Below are 19,016 nucleotides of genomic sequence, written 5' to 3'. Positions count from 1 at the left end.
GTGGTCTTTAAGGCCCCTTCCAACCGAAACCGCCTGAGACCTCATCAATGTGTATAAATATCTGAGGGGAGGGCAGCGAGAGGATGGAGTCGGTCTCTTTTCAGTTATGTCCAGTGACAGGACGAGAGGCAATGGGCACAAACTGAAGTACAGGACGTTCTGGCTCGATATGAGGGGGCACTTTACTGTGAGGGTGACAGAGCACTGAAACAGGTTACCCAGAAAGGCTGTGGAGTCTCCTTCTCTGGAGATATTCAAAACCCGCCTAGATGCCATCCTGCACAAAGTGCTCTAGGTGATCCTGCTCAGCAGAGGGGTTGGACTAGGTGATCTTCAGTGGTCCCTTCCAACCTCAATCATTCTGTGACTCTGTGTGATAATTTTAGGTAGGCCTGTGTGGAGCCAGGAGTTGGACTTCATAATCCTTGTAGGTCCCTTCCAAATCAGGATATTATATGATTCCCCGTGCCCACCCATGACGGAGGGCAGGCTGCCCCAAGGAAAGACGCCAGCCCATGAGATCAGCTCATTTAATGGTGGCCGAGGACAGACGTGGACGCAGCTGCTGGAGAAGCGTGGGACAGAGAGCCCCGCCGGCCCCACACGTGCATGCTGACGTGGGAGCGGCCAGCACCGCCGCCGCTCTCCGTGGCCTGTGGGAGCTGACATGGGTAATGAGACATGGTTACTAACCCACGGACGGCACAGCGGGGCTCCCCGGGGGGACAGCTGCGCGTGGAGAACATGAAATGCTGAGACCAGGGACATGCAAGCAGTCCTGAAGGGCGTCGATCACAACGGGGTGCAGAAGCCGGGTGAAATGGCTGCTGAGTCCTTCTTAGGCTTCTCCAGAGTTTTTTTGTGGGCTGCAGCTGGCCGCTGGATTTCATGGGAGCACAACAGCAGTTGCACGGCAGTCACAACTAACCTGGCATGAGACAAGTGATTGGGGAATTAACTGAAACCCAGGGCCCAGCTGGACCAGACCCCGCTGGAAACCCACCAGAGCACCTGGGTCTGAAATCCTTCGTAGCCCACAGGAAGGGACAGACCTAAGACTAGAGACATTCTGCAGTATGGCAGGTATCTTCTCGAAACCCAGCACCATCCTTTATAAAAGCTTAGGAAAGAGGGCAAGACCTTTTCTATCGACCTTTTAGCTGGAATAAGGTAGAACACATTTTTTTTTGCATTTTTCTAAAAAAAAGAAAGTCTCACGAGGGTTTGTAAGCATCACTTGCAAGATGCACCCACGGCTGCAACACTCAGGCCTCAGCCGTACACACATCTAATATATGCTTGGCTAATATATTGGACAAGACCTTAGGCACTATGCTGTCTGTCCTCTGCCATTTACCTCTGTGCTCTACCTCGAGGAATGCTTTGAGGGCAGGTGGTAGTCACAAACAGTACCTGCCGTTTTCCTCCTGAGGCTGTAGCTTATTTTTAAGAATTCAGCAAACCTACCGATGATTAGTGTCCCTGAATCGCTATCTCCCCGAAACCCAGCTGATAGGGCAGGTTATAAACAGCTGCATCACCTGTGGTCACGGCTCTACCATCAAGTCGAAGCCCTGCTTTTAGCTGAGCAGCACTAATAGCCAGTTGGTGACGTACCACAATGCAACCCGAGATGCAACAGGGGGGAAGAAAAGGCCTTGGAGTTTGGCAGAGGTTCCTGAGTCAGTACTTCTCCTGGCTTTATCAGCTGCTCCAGTGAAGGCCGCTGCTTTCTCCTGCATCCAGGCTGCTTTCCTGGCCTCATGCCACTACTTCAGCATGGACCTGTACACTAAGAAAGGGAACGATCTGATTTTTGAATTTCCCTTTTGAGTGGAAAAGAAAGATGGGTTTAGTGCCCCAGGGCTGGTGCGTTTTTCATTTCTTTATGATGGGGAAATTTTTTTCTCACTTCACGCACTTAGCAGCTGTGCTCTGGGCTGCTCTAGAGCTTGAGAGAGTGCAATGTGTCCTGTCACCTCATGTACATCCAGGACCAGGGTGACTGCTATTTGATCCTGCCTTTGCTGGGGGCAGAGGGGGGGGGGAAGTATTTTTAAGCTCATGTTAGGTTAAGCTAATTTAAAGATACCCTGGAAATGCCAATGGAGATGTGGTGAACTGTCAGCTTTGCAAGCTGAGTTAAACAGCCATCATGGCCTACTTTTTTACTCTGGAGTGCTACCACTATGCTTTGCCCGGTCTGCATGGAAGTTTTGATGCCTATGTGCCACCATAAGGTTACTAAAACCCAACCAGTCCTCCTCCTATAGCCCTCTCTCTACCAGCTTATGATTCACTACTTCCCCACTGCCTCCTGACTCATGAACTGAAGAGTTCACAGCACCTCTTCGGAATACACCCAAGGTCCAAAGTCAGAGGCCAGACCTGGCATTTGGGATCTCTCTAGAAAGAAACCCACCCACTAGCACTCACAGTCCAGGCCTCTTCTGCACGCAGCAGAGGAAAAAAAAGCCCTGTTTTCACATATTAAAATGATCCTGCTCCTTGTCACTTCTCAGAGTGCACCAGTGCACCTTGTGCCTGTCACATGCTGTGCAGATGCTGATCCACACAGCACTTCAGCGTGTTTACAGCTCCAGAGGTGTTTGTGTGGCTTTTTGGGATGCTTCCTCTCTGCAATGCTTCTGCTGGGTTTTGCTAAGCACTCTGTTCCCTCTTGGATTTGAGCATCCTTGTGTGAAGTAGTGCCACGTGTGGACTCACAGCATGTTGCAAAGAATGTCCGTCCCATTACACCATGATCAAAATATCTTCTTCTAGGGAGGCCTGGACACTTCAGTTCTGTCTCCAGAAAAGTGGCAGGATCGTCTCCTTACAGAGCTCTAGGCTGGCAGGAAGACCTTTCAAATCTCGGTCATGAGCAGAGATGAGTCCATCACAACTCCAGGATCTTTCGAGGGAGAAATCCCACTGCTTGACTCACGTCCCACTTACACACAGGCAGCAAGAAACTTGTAACCTCCACGATCTCTTCTTGTTTGTTTATTTTGGGTAACAGGAACCAGTTTATTTCTGTGCCAACCATCTCTCCCTGCCAGAGGCAGCAGAACAGAGCTCTGACCTCAGCTGCACAGTCTGCTCTCCTGCTGCAATCAATTCAAATCCCCAGAGCTGCAGTTTTCCATGATGGTTTCCTATGCAGTATGTGAGGATCTCAATCAAGCAATCTATCTCCTTTCCTCCTCGCCAGGAACTGGTTCTGTGCTGCTCATGCAGGCACAATCCGCCCTGAACCATGTTTTGAACCACGTAACCTCAGAGCTAAGGTACATCCACACATCGTGTGCAACAAGGAAAGAATCCCCAAACCCAGTACCACCATTGTACAAATGAGCTTTAACATGCACTCTGTGAGCACTCAGTTCTTTGCAGACACCACAGTAGCCTCTTGAACAGAGATCTAATTGTTGAACTTTGCTTCTCTGTATAAAAATCTGGGACACGGCACAGGCCAGACACCACTCACAAAGCCAGCTGCTGCTAGAAATGCTGCTGTGCTCTGCAGAGAGCTTTACTTTAGGAGGGGTGTGCTGGCTTACACTGAAAATTCAGATGAGCTTCACAAGATGGGTGGCATGCCAGGGATTTAGGTTATACTCAAAGTAGATGTTAGCTCTGAAATTCAGGGACCTCAAGGAATTTAACTTCCCCACAAAAATATCAGCCTGCCCCAGCTGTGTGGCAAACCTATACACAAGGAATCTCCCTCCTGGTCTAGAACATCTCACCCATCTTCCCCCTTGCTGCGACTGAGCTGTGGACTGTGTTCAGGGTAGAAAATTACAGTATTTGTAAAATGAAGGAGGATCAAACTGGCTGGATCAAACAGGATAGAAATCATTTGGGTTGAAAGGTTTCAGGTTCAAGCCTCAAAGGCAGTAAGGTGAAAGCTGAGAGAAGAGCCTAAATTCACTGCATTGTCTCAGAAGAAGCTGAGTAGATTGGGTTTCAGCTATTCAAAACACTCCTAGCACAGAAATGGTGCTAGAAATCCTATAGCCTGCAGGTGAGTCCCAAGGGGAGTCTCTCTACCTGTTTCAAACAGAATCCAACTGCATCAGACTTGGATTGAAACTGATTCAAATCTCATTAGGAAAAGGGATAACTATAAACAAACAAACTGCCTTCCCTGCTTGGGTTAATTCACCGCCTGCAGTTCAGCACCCTTTCTGACAGCGTCCTTGCCAGTCGTTGCCTGGGTGTTCAGCCAGCCAGCTTTGAAATGACCTCAGGAAACTGAATTCTCAGTGTTCCTGGTTTTATGCATCCTGTGATGCAAGAGATCTTGTTCCTTTCTATGGAAAAGAGCAGGAACAAGGGAAAGGAGTCACCTATTTGGAGCTGAGCTAAGGCACTAATTATGCAGTGGGTGAGGAAAGAAGAAACACAGCGGGAGGAGGAAAACTTTCCAACTACGACGTCCCAGAAGACCATCGTACTCTTCACTCAATCGCCTTAAAAAAAACCCACAATGTTATCTCTACAGAAAAGGAGGAGCTAATACAGTATTATAGTATCCCTGTTGGGGTTTCATCTTAAGGTTACTTTGCTGTTCTCCCAGAGAGATTTGTTTCAGATATCAAAGTCACATGAGCTGTTTCTAAAGTGGATTTTGGTGAATGCAGGCAGAGTTGTCTCAGCAGCTCTGGCTCATCGCTGCTCTATGTGGGTGCCTGTTTTGTCGTTTTTTCCCCATGATTTTCCAGAACAAAAAAAGAAGTCTGTCCCTATCACTTTTTGGCATGATACTGAGATAAGCCATCAAACAGTGCTGACCCAGTGGGTGCAGTCTCTCCCTATGCACAGCAGACGCATTCCCGTGGTCATCACAGCTTGATAAAGATTGATGGTGGCTGGCTCATCTTCTGCCCAGTGTCAGCGAGCGGGAAAACGCTAGAGATGGCTACATCCACAATTCCTTGGCAGAGTTCTGCATACAGCTTCCTAAGAGACAAGAGAGACAGAGTAAGATGCCCGAGCAGGCCAAACCAGTGGGCCCCCAACCTCCTCATACATAGGCATGTGTTTTCCCAGGGGGAGCTACAAGATCCTGCTGCTCTTACAGGTAGCTCCAGGGAGGCAAATCAGATGAGGCTGGCACGTCCTGGTATCCTCCCCTCCTACCCCAGCAACTGTCTTCTTTCTCAACAATGCTCCCATTCCCAACATTGCTCCTTGCTGCACGGGACCATAAAACCCATTTCTCTCAGTTCACTGTCAGAACAAGCTCCTCAGCAGTGTCTCCACATCCTCAGGGCCCAGACTTGAGTCACTGCAAGATGCATGGGGGCAGACAACAGCTAAGCACCCCCTGTACCAGTCTCCCAGCTCTGGAGTTGTGATTATCACAACAGACCCTGTACAAGTGGGGATGCACCCCAGAGGGATTTCTTTGATTTATGCATGGTTTGATGAAATGTTGCAATGGGGTGCAAGCGTGTATATTAACTTGCGAGCCAGGCACAGAGATTTCACAGGACTCCCCCAGAAGGGCTGGAAGGGTTTCATCATGGCAAGGTTCACAAAAAGCAGGATTAGGCAGAAGAGAGACAAGGTGTTTGAGAAATGAGTTAACAACAGCTTTGTTTTCTGCTGGAGGAAATACATGTGTAACCTCACTGAATGTGCTGGCATATGGGACACTTCTAGTGCCAAAGCTGTCTTTACTAGAAATAATAATGCCACCCTTGCAGCTGGGGATACTTAACAGTAAGATGCTTTTTCAGCTCCTGAGTATGTTACTGCTTTCAGCAGACAATTTTTGACTTTTAAATATGAATTGTGTGATATGGGTGCTATAAATTAGAATAGCCCTGAAAAGGCTGATGACTGGGCTGCCTGGTAGGTTGCCCCTGTATTTCTTCTCTAGTATTAGTGATGACCTAATCTAATCTACATTTAATGCAGATTAGTTGACATACTATAACATATATAATAATATACATATTATTATAATATATAACACATTGATATGTATGTGTAAAAATAATATGATAGATACAGTAATGCAGATAATGTAGAACAGCCTCTTCTGTTCTGCTGTGTTTGTATATAATAAAGATGCCTATTTAGCAAAGATTTCTAGTCTTCCAGTCGTCTCAATCGCATAATACAGCGCCTCCATAATACAGTGCCTATGCAGAGATGTTCATGGCCAGGGTTGCTTGGCTGTCCCAGCTTCCCCTTGGCTGGCAGGGGCTATGATCCAATTTCTGGGGCATCTACACTGCGCTCTGGGGTCCTACTGCCTGCAAATTCAGTCACCCACTTCCAGCTGCTGCCTTTAATGCTACTCATTTATTCTGTGTTCAGGTGAAGACCATCCACCGCTGGCTCCACAAGAGAGGCTGAGAAATCACCTGAGCCCCAAGGCATTAATTCTGCAACGTACCCCACAGTGTCAATAAAAACAACCCAAGTTACATTCAAATCCAGTTGTCCAGAAATCGAGTATCTGGTATGGATTTTTGCATGGGAAAGCCCCCTTCCATTCACTTTCTTCCACCTTTTTCACTTGGAGTTGGGATACGTCCAAGTTTTGTGTGAGCCACGTGAACGGTGGCATCGCAAATGTATTACAGAAACTGACTACTCACTGGGCACAAGCTGGAGCCCCGTTGACTTCTATGAGCCAGACTTTCAGCTCCTCATCAACCATGAAGTCAAAGCCAAAGAGCTGGAAGCTCTGGTAGTGAAGATGCTTTGTGCTGATTGCAGGCTCTATACACATAAGGCAGCTTCTGTGATGGGAAAAACAGAAACATGAGATTAAAAGCCCTGCGGGCACACTGGTTGCACTGCAGCTTCTGAAGGCATGTGCATGATGCAGGTAAGCGGAGGGCTCCCCCATTACCTTGGGACCGCTTGGGGCATCAAGTGGATGGGGCAACGCTTTCTGACACTGACAAGCAAACAAGCAGGCAGTGCCCCCCTGCAGCCCCATCAGGCCTGCCTTGTGCCTGGTATCTGGGTGTCATTTTACCAGCCCCTAAATTACAAGTTATATCCAACACACATCATGGCAACCAGGTCCCTGCAAACACCAAAACATACGTGGACAGTCCAAAATCCCTGAGACGGCCCTGAGTTAACACCCAAAGAGTGGGAGAGCAGCATCCACCCTCACCACTAGATTAGGCAAGTGGAAAAAGAGGATCTGCAGTTAGAGCTTGAAGTAGAAGGCAGAGCCACGAAGAGCTGCACCAGGTCCCCAGGGAACTGCCACTCAGAGCTCATTTGCCACTGAGACCCTCAAAGATCGTGTCATGTCATTTTGGTGTAACAGCAATGGGAGGTTTGCAAAGAAAACTCTGCCGTGGAGGATCACTTCTTCAAGACCTGGTTTCTCTGCAGTGCCACGATCTCTCCAGGCAATTTCCTCAGTGCCCAGGAAGTAGCTGATAGTGCTAGCTGGCTCTGCTTGGGCTAAAGCTCACTCCATTCTCCTCCAGAAACGGCCAGCAAAATGCGCACACACTGACACCTACCCTTCAGAGAACCGCATCTATAGAGTCCCTTATCTGCTTTTCCACTAAGCAATGACATTGAGGTGTTTCTGGATTTATCTTTAATTTACCGCTGGGTCACAACCCCCAATTCATGCAAATCAACCCCTTCTCTTGTCCATCAGTCTGTTCAGTTGTGTTCATACAGATTCCCTGTCACTGAAGGGTTAGGTACCCCTGTACAACTGGCAGCCGGTTACCTTATTATGTGTTTGATTTGCAGTAAGATGCTATTCTCAAGCGTTGTGTTTAGGGCATCCATCAGATACTGGTTGAACTCCTCAAAGAACATTTCATTCCCTTCCTCATACCGTCCGTAGTTTTTGGAATATTCCTTCTGAATGCAGTGATTGGTCAAGTGGCAGGTTTTGTCCTGGAAATTAGCACTGTTATATGGTTCGGAAGAGGTCCGCAGGACACCCTCTCTGTAGAGGTAGATATTATACTGATGATCCACGAGAACCCAGCTCCTAGGGGGCAAGAGAACAAACTCAAGTCTCAGTGGCTTAAAAAGAAACTACACAGAAATGCAAACCGGTATTACAAAAGCCAGGCAGAAAAGGTTACCTGATGTCGAACTTGCGATGCCCTGGCTCCAAAAGAAGAGGCTTCTCCAGGTATTTCTGGATCACGTGCACTTGTCCCTGCTCATCGATAAAGTCCAGGAGCTCTCCAGCCTCTGAAGAAATCATGATCCCTTCCCCTGACACAGAAAGATAAAGAAAAAAATCACGTGGAGGATCTTTGCTGGAGCTCTTTCCGGCCCCAAGTGGGCCGTGGATCATTCCCATGGAAAACCAAGCATCACATGAGAACCCATGGCCCCAGGGCAGCCCGGTGCCTGAGCTATGTCATGTTAGCTCAGTGTCATGCAATAAATCGGCAGAGGTATCTCCCCTTTTCCATGCCATAGGACATTTGGTTCCCCTCCAGCTGGAGCTAACGCAAATGGAAACCAAGGGTACTGAGATGGCATGGTCTGCCTGGGGCCTGTCTGCAGGGGATGGCTATTTAGGTGTGAGTAGACGCAGAGCAATCAGGGACCTTGGCAAGAAGTGAGGCAGCTGCTTTGTTTGGAGGATTTGATTTTCTTTTCTGGCATGTTTTTTTTCCAGCTGGGCTTGGCAGGGAGGGGCATTTAGCACTTTTTAAATTTTCTTTTGCTTTTCCCTGTTTTTCAGCAGTTTGAAGAGAAGGGGCCTTGGCAGTTTGTGAGATTTTTCTTTATTTTGTTTCTTTGGGGAGGGAGGTTTGTTTTCATTCTATACTAAGACTTTCTTACCCTGCCTGGCTTTTCTGTCTGCCAGAACCAGATATGCAAACAGTGTTCCCCAGCTCACTGAGTCCATTTAAGGTACTATTGAAATCACTGCTGAATTAGGAAAAGAACTATTTCAAAATGCTTACCAAGTAGTCAGTGTTTCCCCCTTCTATGGAAACTCTTCATTAAAGAATTTAGATGTGTCTTTTAAATACTGCTACATTTTGGCTGAAGCTATCACTGTTCATTTCTTGCAAGAGTCCAGACATGAAATCACTGTTGCAGAGCAATGAAGTGAGAACAGATCCCTTCTGGGATTTGATAAAAGGATGGCACAGTGCCACTGAAGGATAAACCAGCTCAGGTAAAATTATCTAACACCTCTCTGGCACTATGGCCTGTTGTTAAGCATTTAATTAACCTTTTAGACTAAAGCTGATAATTTACTCTTAATTTTGTGCTGATTTTTTTTTTTAGGAAATACTGAGTGGAAAGAAACAAATGCGCTTCAATGGGGCACCATTAGGACAACACTGGTTTAGAGCACACCTGTGAATCACCAGCTTCCCAGCCCCACCAATGCCCTACCCTTCTCAGTGTCCTCAAACCACACGGAAGTGCTTTCATCAAATATTTTCCTCCCCCATTTTATCTGGGGGGGGGAGGGAGGGGGAAACAAGATTTTTAGTCCCCTGATCACAGCAGAGCCAGTCAGACACTTGCGTTGGTGTACCTATGGTGTATCACAGTGCTGTACATCACATGGGAAAGGAAGGAAACAACATCTCTTTAAGTAAAGCTGCTGCAGTGGGAAAGTCAGCAGGCATCAGTTCTGTGCTGGACAGCCGGTGAACTGAGGGGGTGGTTAGCTTAACTGTGCACCTAGTCAGCAACCAGCAAAGCAGCTTATGTGGGGCCACTGTCTCTGTTCTCAAAGACGACACCAAAATCTCTGGCAACAGATGAACATTTCTTAACTTTTAAGTCAGGACATCCTAAACCTGTAGTTTTCCTTTCACTGATGGACAACCAAGCTTCTCCTACAACTCTCTTGAATCAGGGGCTGTCTCTGAACTGAAGCTGCCTGGCCAATTAATGCTGACAAGCTTTCTGCTTCATCAGAAGTAATCCCCAGACATTTAAACTTCTCTCTAGAAGATTAGCATGAGGCTCCCTTTTCACTTTAATTCCCATCTTGAGTTCTGCAGCACAGTGATGAATACAAAAAGTTACTTTGCTTTAATGCAGAAAAGAAGATGGGATCACGCTTGAATAAAGTATGTGGAGAGTTTAAACCTCCCCATGCTGCACTGAATAACAGCCATGGCCTTTTCAGTTTTCCAGACTGATTCTTTGCCAGACAGTTACACTGCACAGACACATTTCCCATCAGTGGCACGATGAAAGGACTCATCTCCCTTCCTCCTTGGTGAAAATACACATACTCTTCTGATGCTTCTCAGTAACAGAGCCATGAAAGCAGAGCAGTGAGGAAAGCCTGCACGAATGAGTTGTATCACCCAGCCTCCCTGCAGCCACCTCTGGCTTTCACGTTTCATGATGATTTTTGTAAAACTGCTTCAAAAGTGACTCTGCAAATATGAGTAATATTTGTGGTCCTGTTCTCTTTGAAAAGACCAGGTCTTTCCATGGGCAGGGCTCTGCTACTCGGGGTCTGCGCACACAGCAAGGCGAGTTTTCATAATGAAATTCTGATAGCGTGCCAGTGATACTGCTGTAACTGGCAGATAGGATAATTACCAAAGCATTACATCCATAGCTGTGTCCAGCTCTATCTTCCTAATAGCTCATTATTTCTGTACACCAAGCTGTGCAATGACCCTGGAAAAAGGAAGGGCACGTTACCACCTAGGTATCTATTGCCTTATTCAAATGGAAGAGAAATACAGGTACTGCATTGCTCTGCTTGGGGCTGCCCAGGGCTTGGATGTAATTTGGATACACTGCGCTCACAGCTCTCAGTGTGATCATGGGAGGGACATTGGCACCAGGTATTTGGGTTTGGGTGGAAGACAAGCAATGGTCTGAAAACAGCTGAAATCAGGCTTGGCTGCAGCATGGAAATGCTTGCCACTGTCCTGGAGGACTGCTCTCCTCTCCACTGCCCTCCTCCCCACATCCTGTTATGCCCCCCATCTCTTGCAGTCCACATTCCCCTGGCCTGCTGGTCCCCGCTGCCTTCCCCCAGCACCAAACATTCTTGTATTTTGAGGTGCGTGACTAGAAAAAAGGGGAGTTATTTCACTGCCATCCATGTCCTAATTCCTGTCAGGAGCCTGATACCACCAAAAAAGGAGAGCCCTATGGTGGCATGACTGGCATGGATTAGGTAGGCGAAGCCATTCACAGATGGGCTAAATTTTAGCTGGGCTCAGCCAAGCCCCAGGACTCTATTGATCAAGTAAGGGGTAAGGAATAATGAGAAGGCGGCTCATTTTGCTGAAAACCGAACCTTTGGCACCAGCTGAGGACTTGGCGATCCACACGTTGCCTTCTTTGCCTTCCCGCCGCCTGTTGTAAGCTGCCAAGAAGACTTCCCTCTCATCTGTCCTTGTGTTGTTTATGAGATGGCGAATTCCATTCTGTGCTGGGGCCACGGGGGTCTTCAGGTTTGTTGGGTAAATCACATAGGACTCGGGGAACCACGTGCAGGACTCTGATAGCTCAGGGCTTGTCTTGATTAGCCTGGGTGAAGAGATACAGGCTGTTAATCTCCACATTGTTAATCTCCAGAGTGACCCATGAGGACATAATTTCCTAAGTACAAGTCATAATTAACTGGGCTCTGGTGATGAATAGCATCTTACAGACAGCCTGTACTAAATAATTATATTCTCTTTAGACCATCGAAATTAGGGTCTTTTTAAAGAGACCATGGCAACCCCAAGCTGCAACAATGCACTTCTCTTTGAACCAGACCTGCAAGCTTTTGTTAAATATTTTGTGCTTTAGATATCACGAAGCAATCAGTAAAGAAGTTTCCATGTAATTAGAGCTTGTAGTGAGTTCTCTACACCATCTCTGCACGAGGCCACTGAGGAGGCGTGATTGCTACCACGAAAACAGGGCAGGAAGGAAGCTGTGATAACAGCAGGCAAAGGGGAAGCCAGAGCAGTAATGCTCTCTGGGCTACTGCTCAGCTCGTGACCCCATTCCCCCTGAGATCAGATCAGGCGTCCCAGATGGGGATGGAGACCACTGGGAACAGGCTGAAGGCAAGGACACAGCTACACTTTTCCTGTTCTGAGGTGCCTGGGATCCCCTTTGAATTATGCAGTCTCTGTTCCCTCTGGCAGATACTCCCTCCTACCACCAGTTACGCCTAGAGATGCCAGCAAACTCCTGTCAGTGGAGCTGAGGCCTGTTTTCTTTCAGAGTCCAGGGAGGTGCCTGCCTCTTTGAATGCTCATTCTGCGTTTTGCCGAAGGCCAAAAGCAGAGCTAACCATATGCTGACTTTCTGTGTGCATTCTCTGTTGAAATGGCAGTCCGTCAGTGACACCCTGGGATTCCCCTGTCAGAGGAACGTCACTTCTGGTCCCTTGATTTCATAAGTGGCTTGATGTACGGTTGACCCCACAGTACAACAAGTCAGCCAAGCTTCAGGAGAGAAAAACAACTGCAAGCGCTTTCAAGATTGTCTCCAGACCATGGGCTGCAGAGAAATCCAGCTGGGGAGCACACTGAATGCTTGTTTAAAATGTCCTGACAAACAGCATCACGACTGTAGAGAAAGCATTTGGGACCAGGTTCTTTGCAGGGGAAGGGTTGGCCTCAGATCAGCACACAGACTGCATCAGCAAGAGGCAGGACAGACACTAACTTGTAATCAGACGCTTGGAGGACGCCAAGAGCTCTGACATGAAGATGCCCTAATGACTGCAGAGTTTGAGCAGGGAGCGGGGTTATCTACAATGAAACCTCACCCCCATTTCCCCAGGAGACCGTGGCACAGCTGGTCATGCAGAAATAACTCCCAGAGCCTGGTCTTCCTCGAGATGTCTCCAGACATTTGCTTGACCAACAAATCTGATTAGCTAAACGCATATTAGTGCCTCATCGCTGTATGAATCAGAGGACGAGAGGAGTAGGTTTTAATTAAGTAGCTACAAGGAGAAAGAGCAGATACGGTTTGTTGTTGTTTTTTTTTCTTTGATTTGGCTCTAATCTGTAGCTCCTGTCTGTCTGATTCAATACACTCTATGGTTTCAAGAAGATGTAATTCAATGGAAATGTCATTTCCCCTGAAGTTACAAAGAGGTCATTGTGCACCCAGATATCTGCCTAGACCAGCACAGAAGTCTGAAGACACCACGTGCGAGGACACCCCAATGCAGCTGTTCTGTGAAATACCCTTAGAACAGGTTCAGCAGTTGCCAACAGTTAGAAGAAAATTTTCTACCAATGCCATGAAACATTTCAGTGAATTCCTTACTTCACCAGGGATGCTTTGCGGCACAGCTTGTCTGCTCCCCTGTAGTAATTCACCAGCTGCACAAGTCCGGGTTCGTGGCCTACAACAGAAAATAGAAAAGTCAGGAAAACTTCTCAATTAGTGGAGAAAAAACATCTGCTTAGTGCAAAGGATCTGTGCAGTAGAGAAGAAAACGAAGCTGTTTCCTTGCCCTCCATCAAAGAAACAGACTCTCAGCTGGTACCAGCTCCAGCATTTTCCTCCTATCAGGGAAGAAAAAACATGCTTTCATTCAAGTCTGTTTTGAACATGCTGCTTCCGTTTTCCAAAAGAAAGTAACCATTTCCTAATTCACACTGGGAACGGTCAGAGCCACCCAAAAATGTTCTCCGTTTGCTGGTGGCACTTTTTAAGAGCCAGGCTTTCAGTTACTCTTAACTGCAGTAGGAAGATGCAGGGAAGTACACCATGACACAAAGATCACAGCTTAGGAAATGACCTTTTTTTTTTTTTTTTCATTTACAGCAGGATTCCCTTTAGGCACAGATAAAGGGCTGGGAAATGTTAAAAGACGATCTAAAGCCTTGCTTCCCTCTGGCAGCATGCAGGAATGCCCCTGGGACAGCTGCAGTGGGAAGGGACCCCTGGAGGCCTCACGCCCCAACCTTCCGCCCAGTCGAAGTCCAAACAGCTCTGAGGTTGAAGATCCCACTGCAAATGTCCCTCCCATGGCCACACCGAGAGACTGACGGCCCAAGGGGTAATGCAGATCTGGGCAGCAGCACACAGCCTTCCCCAGAACACGGATGTGCAACAAGTGAACGATGCCTGAGGCAATACCTGGCGCCCTAGTGACAACTGACATCCATAGGGAAAATATGACAGAAAACCACTCTGGTCTGAAGTGAGACCTAGGACCAGAGGGACCCCCAAGCATGACAGTTACTTGCATGTTTGCCTTCTCTTTTCAAACAAATGCTTGTGGGAGTTATTTAGACCCTGAAACAGCATTCAGAGTTTTAGTTACCCTCTGCAGTAATTGCCTGGAAAAAAAGGCCCAGAGCAAACATTAACCTAAAGACCAGACAGCTGTGAGATCACAGACAGTGAATGTCTATTTCAACCCCAAAACCATGGCCCTGACCTGGCTCATTATTTTATTCACACATCTTTAAGTATGAAAAACAGCTGAAAGATCTGTAAAGCCAGGTACAGTCAGCACTGCCACGCACTAATTTACTGAAAGAAATTAGTAAAAACTCTCAAATTTCTTCCTGTTTCCAGCTTACTGATTTTGCTTGCTTCCCAGGGCATCTGAGGTAGTGCCCCTGTTGGTTTGCTGAGCATCTCTGGACCAGTGGCCTGTGATGTGCAGTCTGGTGGCCAGCAAGGAGGGAAAGGAACAGGTTCTTGTGCACACCGAGGTCTGCTCAGTGAGTTTAACAGGGCTAAAAAGCTGTCAAGGCACTGAGTGAACCAGCGATCCTCCAGTGGCCAGCAGATCCCAGCATCTTCTGCTCTGTCAGGCCTCTGCAGCCTGCTCCTCCTTTGTCTCCCCTTAGCACAAGCTGTTTTTATGCAAGATACAGGCTTAGATGTGGACACTCACTGCGTAAGGGCACGATCAGCCCAAGAAGTAGGAAACCAGCGAGTGCAGCAGAAGTGCTTGCGGCCGGCTAGCAGCAGTGGCACTCCCACCACTCCCCCATGACACATGATCTAGCTTAGCCCTTTGGAAGACACGGCCCTACAACTCCCTGAAACAGTGTCTGTTTCAAGCAGAGCCTTTAGGAGAACCCAACCCAGCCAGCCTGCATGCAACAGCTGCTCAGAGGGACAGCTTTAGGAAGAGATTCCAGAGAAGGTACAGATTTTTGGAAGATGTACCAAAATAACCATGTTTTTTTGTCTTAATCTACTGATTTCAGGCAACCAGCTCCTGCTATAAGAGGATGGGTTAAAGAAGTCAGTGCCAAAGGTTGGCCCCTCTCTAAGAAAAAATTTTTAGGCATCCTGTCATAAGACATACTGAGGGACCTGCTGAAGCCCTTCCATCATCCCAGGGTTCTTCTCTAGGGTGGAAGGGGTTAGCAAGAGGTTGACCTGAGCTGGGCATGCTGTTCTGGTCACATGAAGGGCCTGCACCGGTTCTGTGACAAAGCCTGCTGCTCCCAGGCCCTGCATGCAAACCTCCACGTTAGGGCCCAGCTTTGCTTGCTGTGGCTGGCTGCAGCACGTGTGAGCATCCTCACTGCTCAAGCCTCTCCCAGGGTTCCCCTGCCTCCCGCAAACACCCTGACACTGGGAGGTGACCAGATGGCACTGCCATGTGTCGGGGTCTTTCCAGTCACAAGCGCGTGTGGAGACAGGGGGAGTGGTGCTGGAGCTGCTGACTTACCGATCTGACAGAGCAGGGGTGACCAAGTGGTGCTGGGCTTGAACTGCATGAAAGGGGCTGCAAAAGCAGTCCTGCCCCCAAGCTGCTGGGACTGCAGAAGGGAGACACCCTGCGGTGTTGGGGTTAGCGGCGTCCTCACCCCAAACATGCTCCGACACGCGGGGGAGAGGAACCAGCACGGGGCCAGGCCAGCAGCTGGCACTCTGCACAGACGCCCACCAGCCTCGCAGCTCGCCACCAGCCACGGGCAATGACAGTGCATCTCTGCTCCCCGCCGCACCCCACAATGCTGCCAGCACCTGGCGTGGCTCTCCCTGCTCGTGGACTGCGCACGGCCCTCTCCTTTCCTGCTGCTGGGCTCTTCCCTGTCTGGTAGGGCAGGGGACAGGCAGCAGGGCTGGCAGGTGACAAACCCACATAGGGAAGCTCCCAGGGCTTGCTCGGCCATGGCCATGCATGCTGGCAGAAGGGGACAAGCAGCAGGGGAGAAGAGGGGGTGCCCTGGCCTTATATGCACACGGCCTCCACAATAACTCTCCCCATGCCCCAAGCAGGGACCAGTCGTGCTGTCACCCTCGCCAAGACCCTGCAGAGGCACATCCTCGGCTCCAGGATGAGGGTTTCAGTGCACCTGGCTGTGACACGTTTCCCCAGCAGCCTCAAGCCCCAGAAACACTCCCCTAACGTGTGAGCTCAGCGCTGCAACCTCCCTGCCCTGTGCTAGGCACAGGGATGTCACTGGCACCGCTGTGTCCCCCATGATCCTGCACCAAGTGACAAAACCCCCAAAGAACAGCAAAACAAAAGCCTCAAGTGTTTTTTCTGCAGGCACGCTCAGAAGTGGGGGTGACGTGACCCCCCAGACAGCCCTGGGGATGGTGGGGACCCTGAGACCAGTGTCCTCTACACGCGGGGAGCCAAACAAAGGGAGTGTCTCGCTGCGGGGTGCGAGTCCCGGCTGCCAGCATCCCACTCCTCTGCCCCACAGCCCCCACGCTGGGCTGGGTATTTTGGGGGGCATCGCAGACGCTGTCCTCCAGGAGTTTGGGGAGGGCGATCCTTCGAGGCCTGATGAGGGGCAGCAGCCCCCAGCAGGGGCTGCCTGTTTTCAGGTTTTGGGACAGAGCGTGAGCGGCCGCAGGGAGACCCCCGGTGCTGCCCCTTTGTTCTTGGCGATGCGGGTTGGGGCGGCCACGGGGTCCCTGCGGCAAGGAGCCCGGCGGCAGACAGACGGCTGGGGGCCAGCTCTCACCGAGGGGCTGCTGCCACTGCCAAGGGGACCAGGAGACACCAGGGGACAGCCGGGCGATGCCTCCCAGGCTATGGGGGACCCTATGGGGCACACCCTGCCCGCAGAGGTGCCGGGGGGCTGCCGAACCCCGGTGGCCGCACCCTGCCGGGGGGGGGGGGGGAGGGGGACCCCGACAGCACCGCGCCCTGCTCATGCACGGCGACGCCGAGCCAGCCCTTACCCAGCCTGCCGAAGGGGAGCCGGTTCCTCTCGCCCAGCATCAGGTTGAAGCGGGGGTTGTCCTTCCTGAGCCGCCTCCACTGCCCGCTGGCCAAGAGGAGCCGGGAGACCTCGGCGTAGACGCTGCTGTTCTCGTCCCGCACCACGAAGGTGTACATGGCGGCGGGGCGGGGGGGGGGGGGGCACCCCCGGACCCTTACCCTACCCTACCCCGGGGGCCCGCCGGCCTCCCCAGGCCCATGGGGCCCCGCCGCAGCCTAGGCAGGGCCCTGCTCGGCCACCGGCACCGGCACCGCCGCCTCCTCCCGTCCTGGCTCCGCATGGCCGGGGCCGCCCGCCCCTGCGCGCCGCCGGGCTGAGCTCATCGCGGGGAGGGACCGCGCCGGGCCCCGCGGCTGCGGGGCGGGGAGGCCCCGGCTTGGGTCTACCCCCGGCTCGGGGGGGGCAGGGAGGGACGGGGGGGGCACACAGGGGGGTGCTGGCCCTGCCCCTGCACCGCCTTCCCCGCGGCGACCCGGAAGCAGAGCGGGTTTTCCCGATTGTAGAAGATGGCGCCGTGGGGGGTGGTGGTGTGTCCCGGCCCTGTGTGCCAGCAGGGGGTGGAAGAAGGGGATGGGAGAAGGATGGGGGGATCGTAAAGGTCTGCCCGTGTGGCTCTGCCCAGAGCCCCGACATTGCAAGGGCCCCTGTGGGGCACAGCCATGGGGGAGAGGGAAGGGGTCGTCCCCTCTGCTCAGCGCTCCTTGGCCCGCGTCAGGATGCTGCGGGTAGTTCGAGGATGGTCTTGGTGAAATGGAGTGAAAAACAGATGGCAGATGAGGGTGGCAAGCGAGGAAAGGGCCAGGCTGCCCCTGGGGGTGATGCTGGCCCCAAGCTGAGAGAGACAGCGAGGCCTGGGAGCTGGTACACCGACACTTGTCCTTGGTCCATCACACTCGTCAAATCCTGTTTTTCTTCTTGACATCTTTTGGTTTTCCTGTGCTTATCTTCTCAAGCATTGTTACCTCGTTAGGTTTTTTCTGTTCATTGAAAACATCTTTTTCCTTGTAACCATTGCTCCTGTCTTCCTCTTAAACAAGGCTGCAGCCAACCGCACCCATCTCATTTCACAAATTCACAACCTGGAGAGTTTAGATCTCTTAACAAACCTGTCGGTAATGGCAACAGAGTTCTTGATTTGGTTAATGCCCTGGTTTCCTTGCAGACCCTATATGAGAAATGCCATCAGCACTGCATGCTTGTGTTGGTTGCTATAAATCATGATGCATTTCCAACAAATCAAGAGCATTTTCCTGAAGAGAACTGAAATGCGTGGTAGATTGGTGATGACCAGCATGACTTTTCTTTTTTTGACAACATGAGATGATACGTGGCTCAAGGACAGGGAAATCTCATTTTAAAAATGGCTCCTTACCTACCTCATTTTCTTCTGCTAAGTTGATCAAAAAGTTCTTAATGAAATGTTTTCCACCTTATGGACGGTGACAACAATTAGTGTTTCCAAGTTGTTATAATAAAAGACCAATTTTATTAATAATCTAAGGAAAATAGAAAACACTCAACTGTAGGCCAAATGGATGATAACAAGATTCGAATGAAAAAGAACTGTCCGATTATTTTTTATCATCTTTGGCTGGAAGCTGACGTGCAAGTTGTTTAAATGTGATGCTAATTGTTACTGACATGAATCATGGGATACTGAATCTAGTCTTTTTGAAGCTAAAAGGTTTTTCCTGAATATAAAATGGGATCAGAACTTAATTTACCTCCCCTCCCCCCCCCCCCAAGAAAAAAGAAAAGGGTTTTAAAGCAATATTATTTCAACTGTGCCATTTAGAAGTAAACCATTTTAATTTTGTGTGTGTGTATGTACACCTCTTGTATGTGAGGAATGGCCTGTGGGTATGCTCCTGCATGGGCAGA

The 19,016-nt window shown here is 49.8% G+C and overlaps 1 protein-coding gene across 1 annotated transcript; it reads right to left on the bottom strand.

Annotated features, from left to right (window-relative positions):
- Positions 1-516: 516 nt before the first annotated feature.
- On the bottom strand, positions 517-17,581 carry TTL (tubulin tyrosine ligase). Its single transcript, XM_040553668.1, has 7 exons — positions 17,095-17,581; positions 13,246-13,324; positions 11,264-11,496; positions 8,097-8,232; positions 7,730-7,999; positions 6,621-6,764; positions 517-4,968 (listed from the first exon to the last, which is right to left on the bottom strand). Exons 1-7 carry the CDS (start codon positions 17,249-17,251, stop codon positions 4,851-4,853), a joined length of 1,137 nt encoding a protein of 378 aa, XP_040409602.1. The 5' UTR covers positions 17,252-17,581; the 3' UTR covers positions 517-4,850.
- Between the last annotated feature and the right edge of the window lie 1,435 nt (positions 17,582-19,016).

This window comes from Cygnus olor, chromosome 3 (assembly GCF_009769625.2).
Source record: "Cygnus olor isolate bCygOlo1 chromosome 3, bCygOlo1.pri.v2, whole genome shotgun sequence".
Classification (NCBI taxonomy): Eukaryota; Metazoa; Chordata; class Aves; order Anseriformes; family Anatidae; genus Cygnus; species Cygnus olor.
The sequence above is the reverse complement of the archived record's forward strand: the minus strand, read 5'-3'. Positions and strand labels throughout refer to the sequence as shown.

Coding starts and splice junctions, on each gene's coding strand:
- TTL (XM_040553668.1), bottom strand. CDS start 17,251: ATGTACACCTTCGTGGTGCGGGACGAGAACAGCAGCGTCTACGCCGAG. Junction 8,000..8,096: donor CATCGCAAGTTCGACATCAG/GTAACCTTTTCT, acceptor CTTGCCCCCTAG/GAGCTGGGTTCTCGTGGATC. Junction 6,765..7,729: donor CAAATCAAACACATAATAAG/GTAACCGGCTGC, acceptor TTCCCATCACAG/AAGCTGCCTTATGTGTATAG.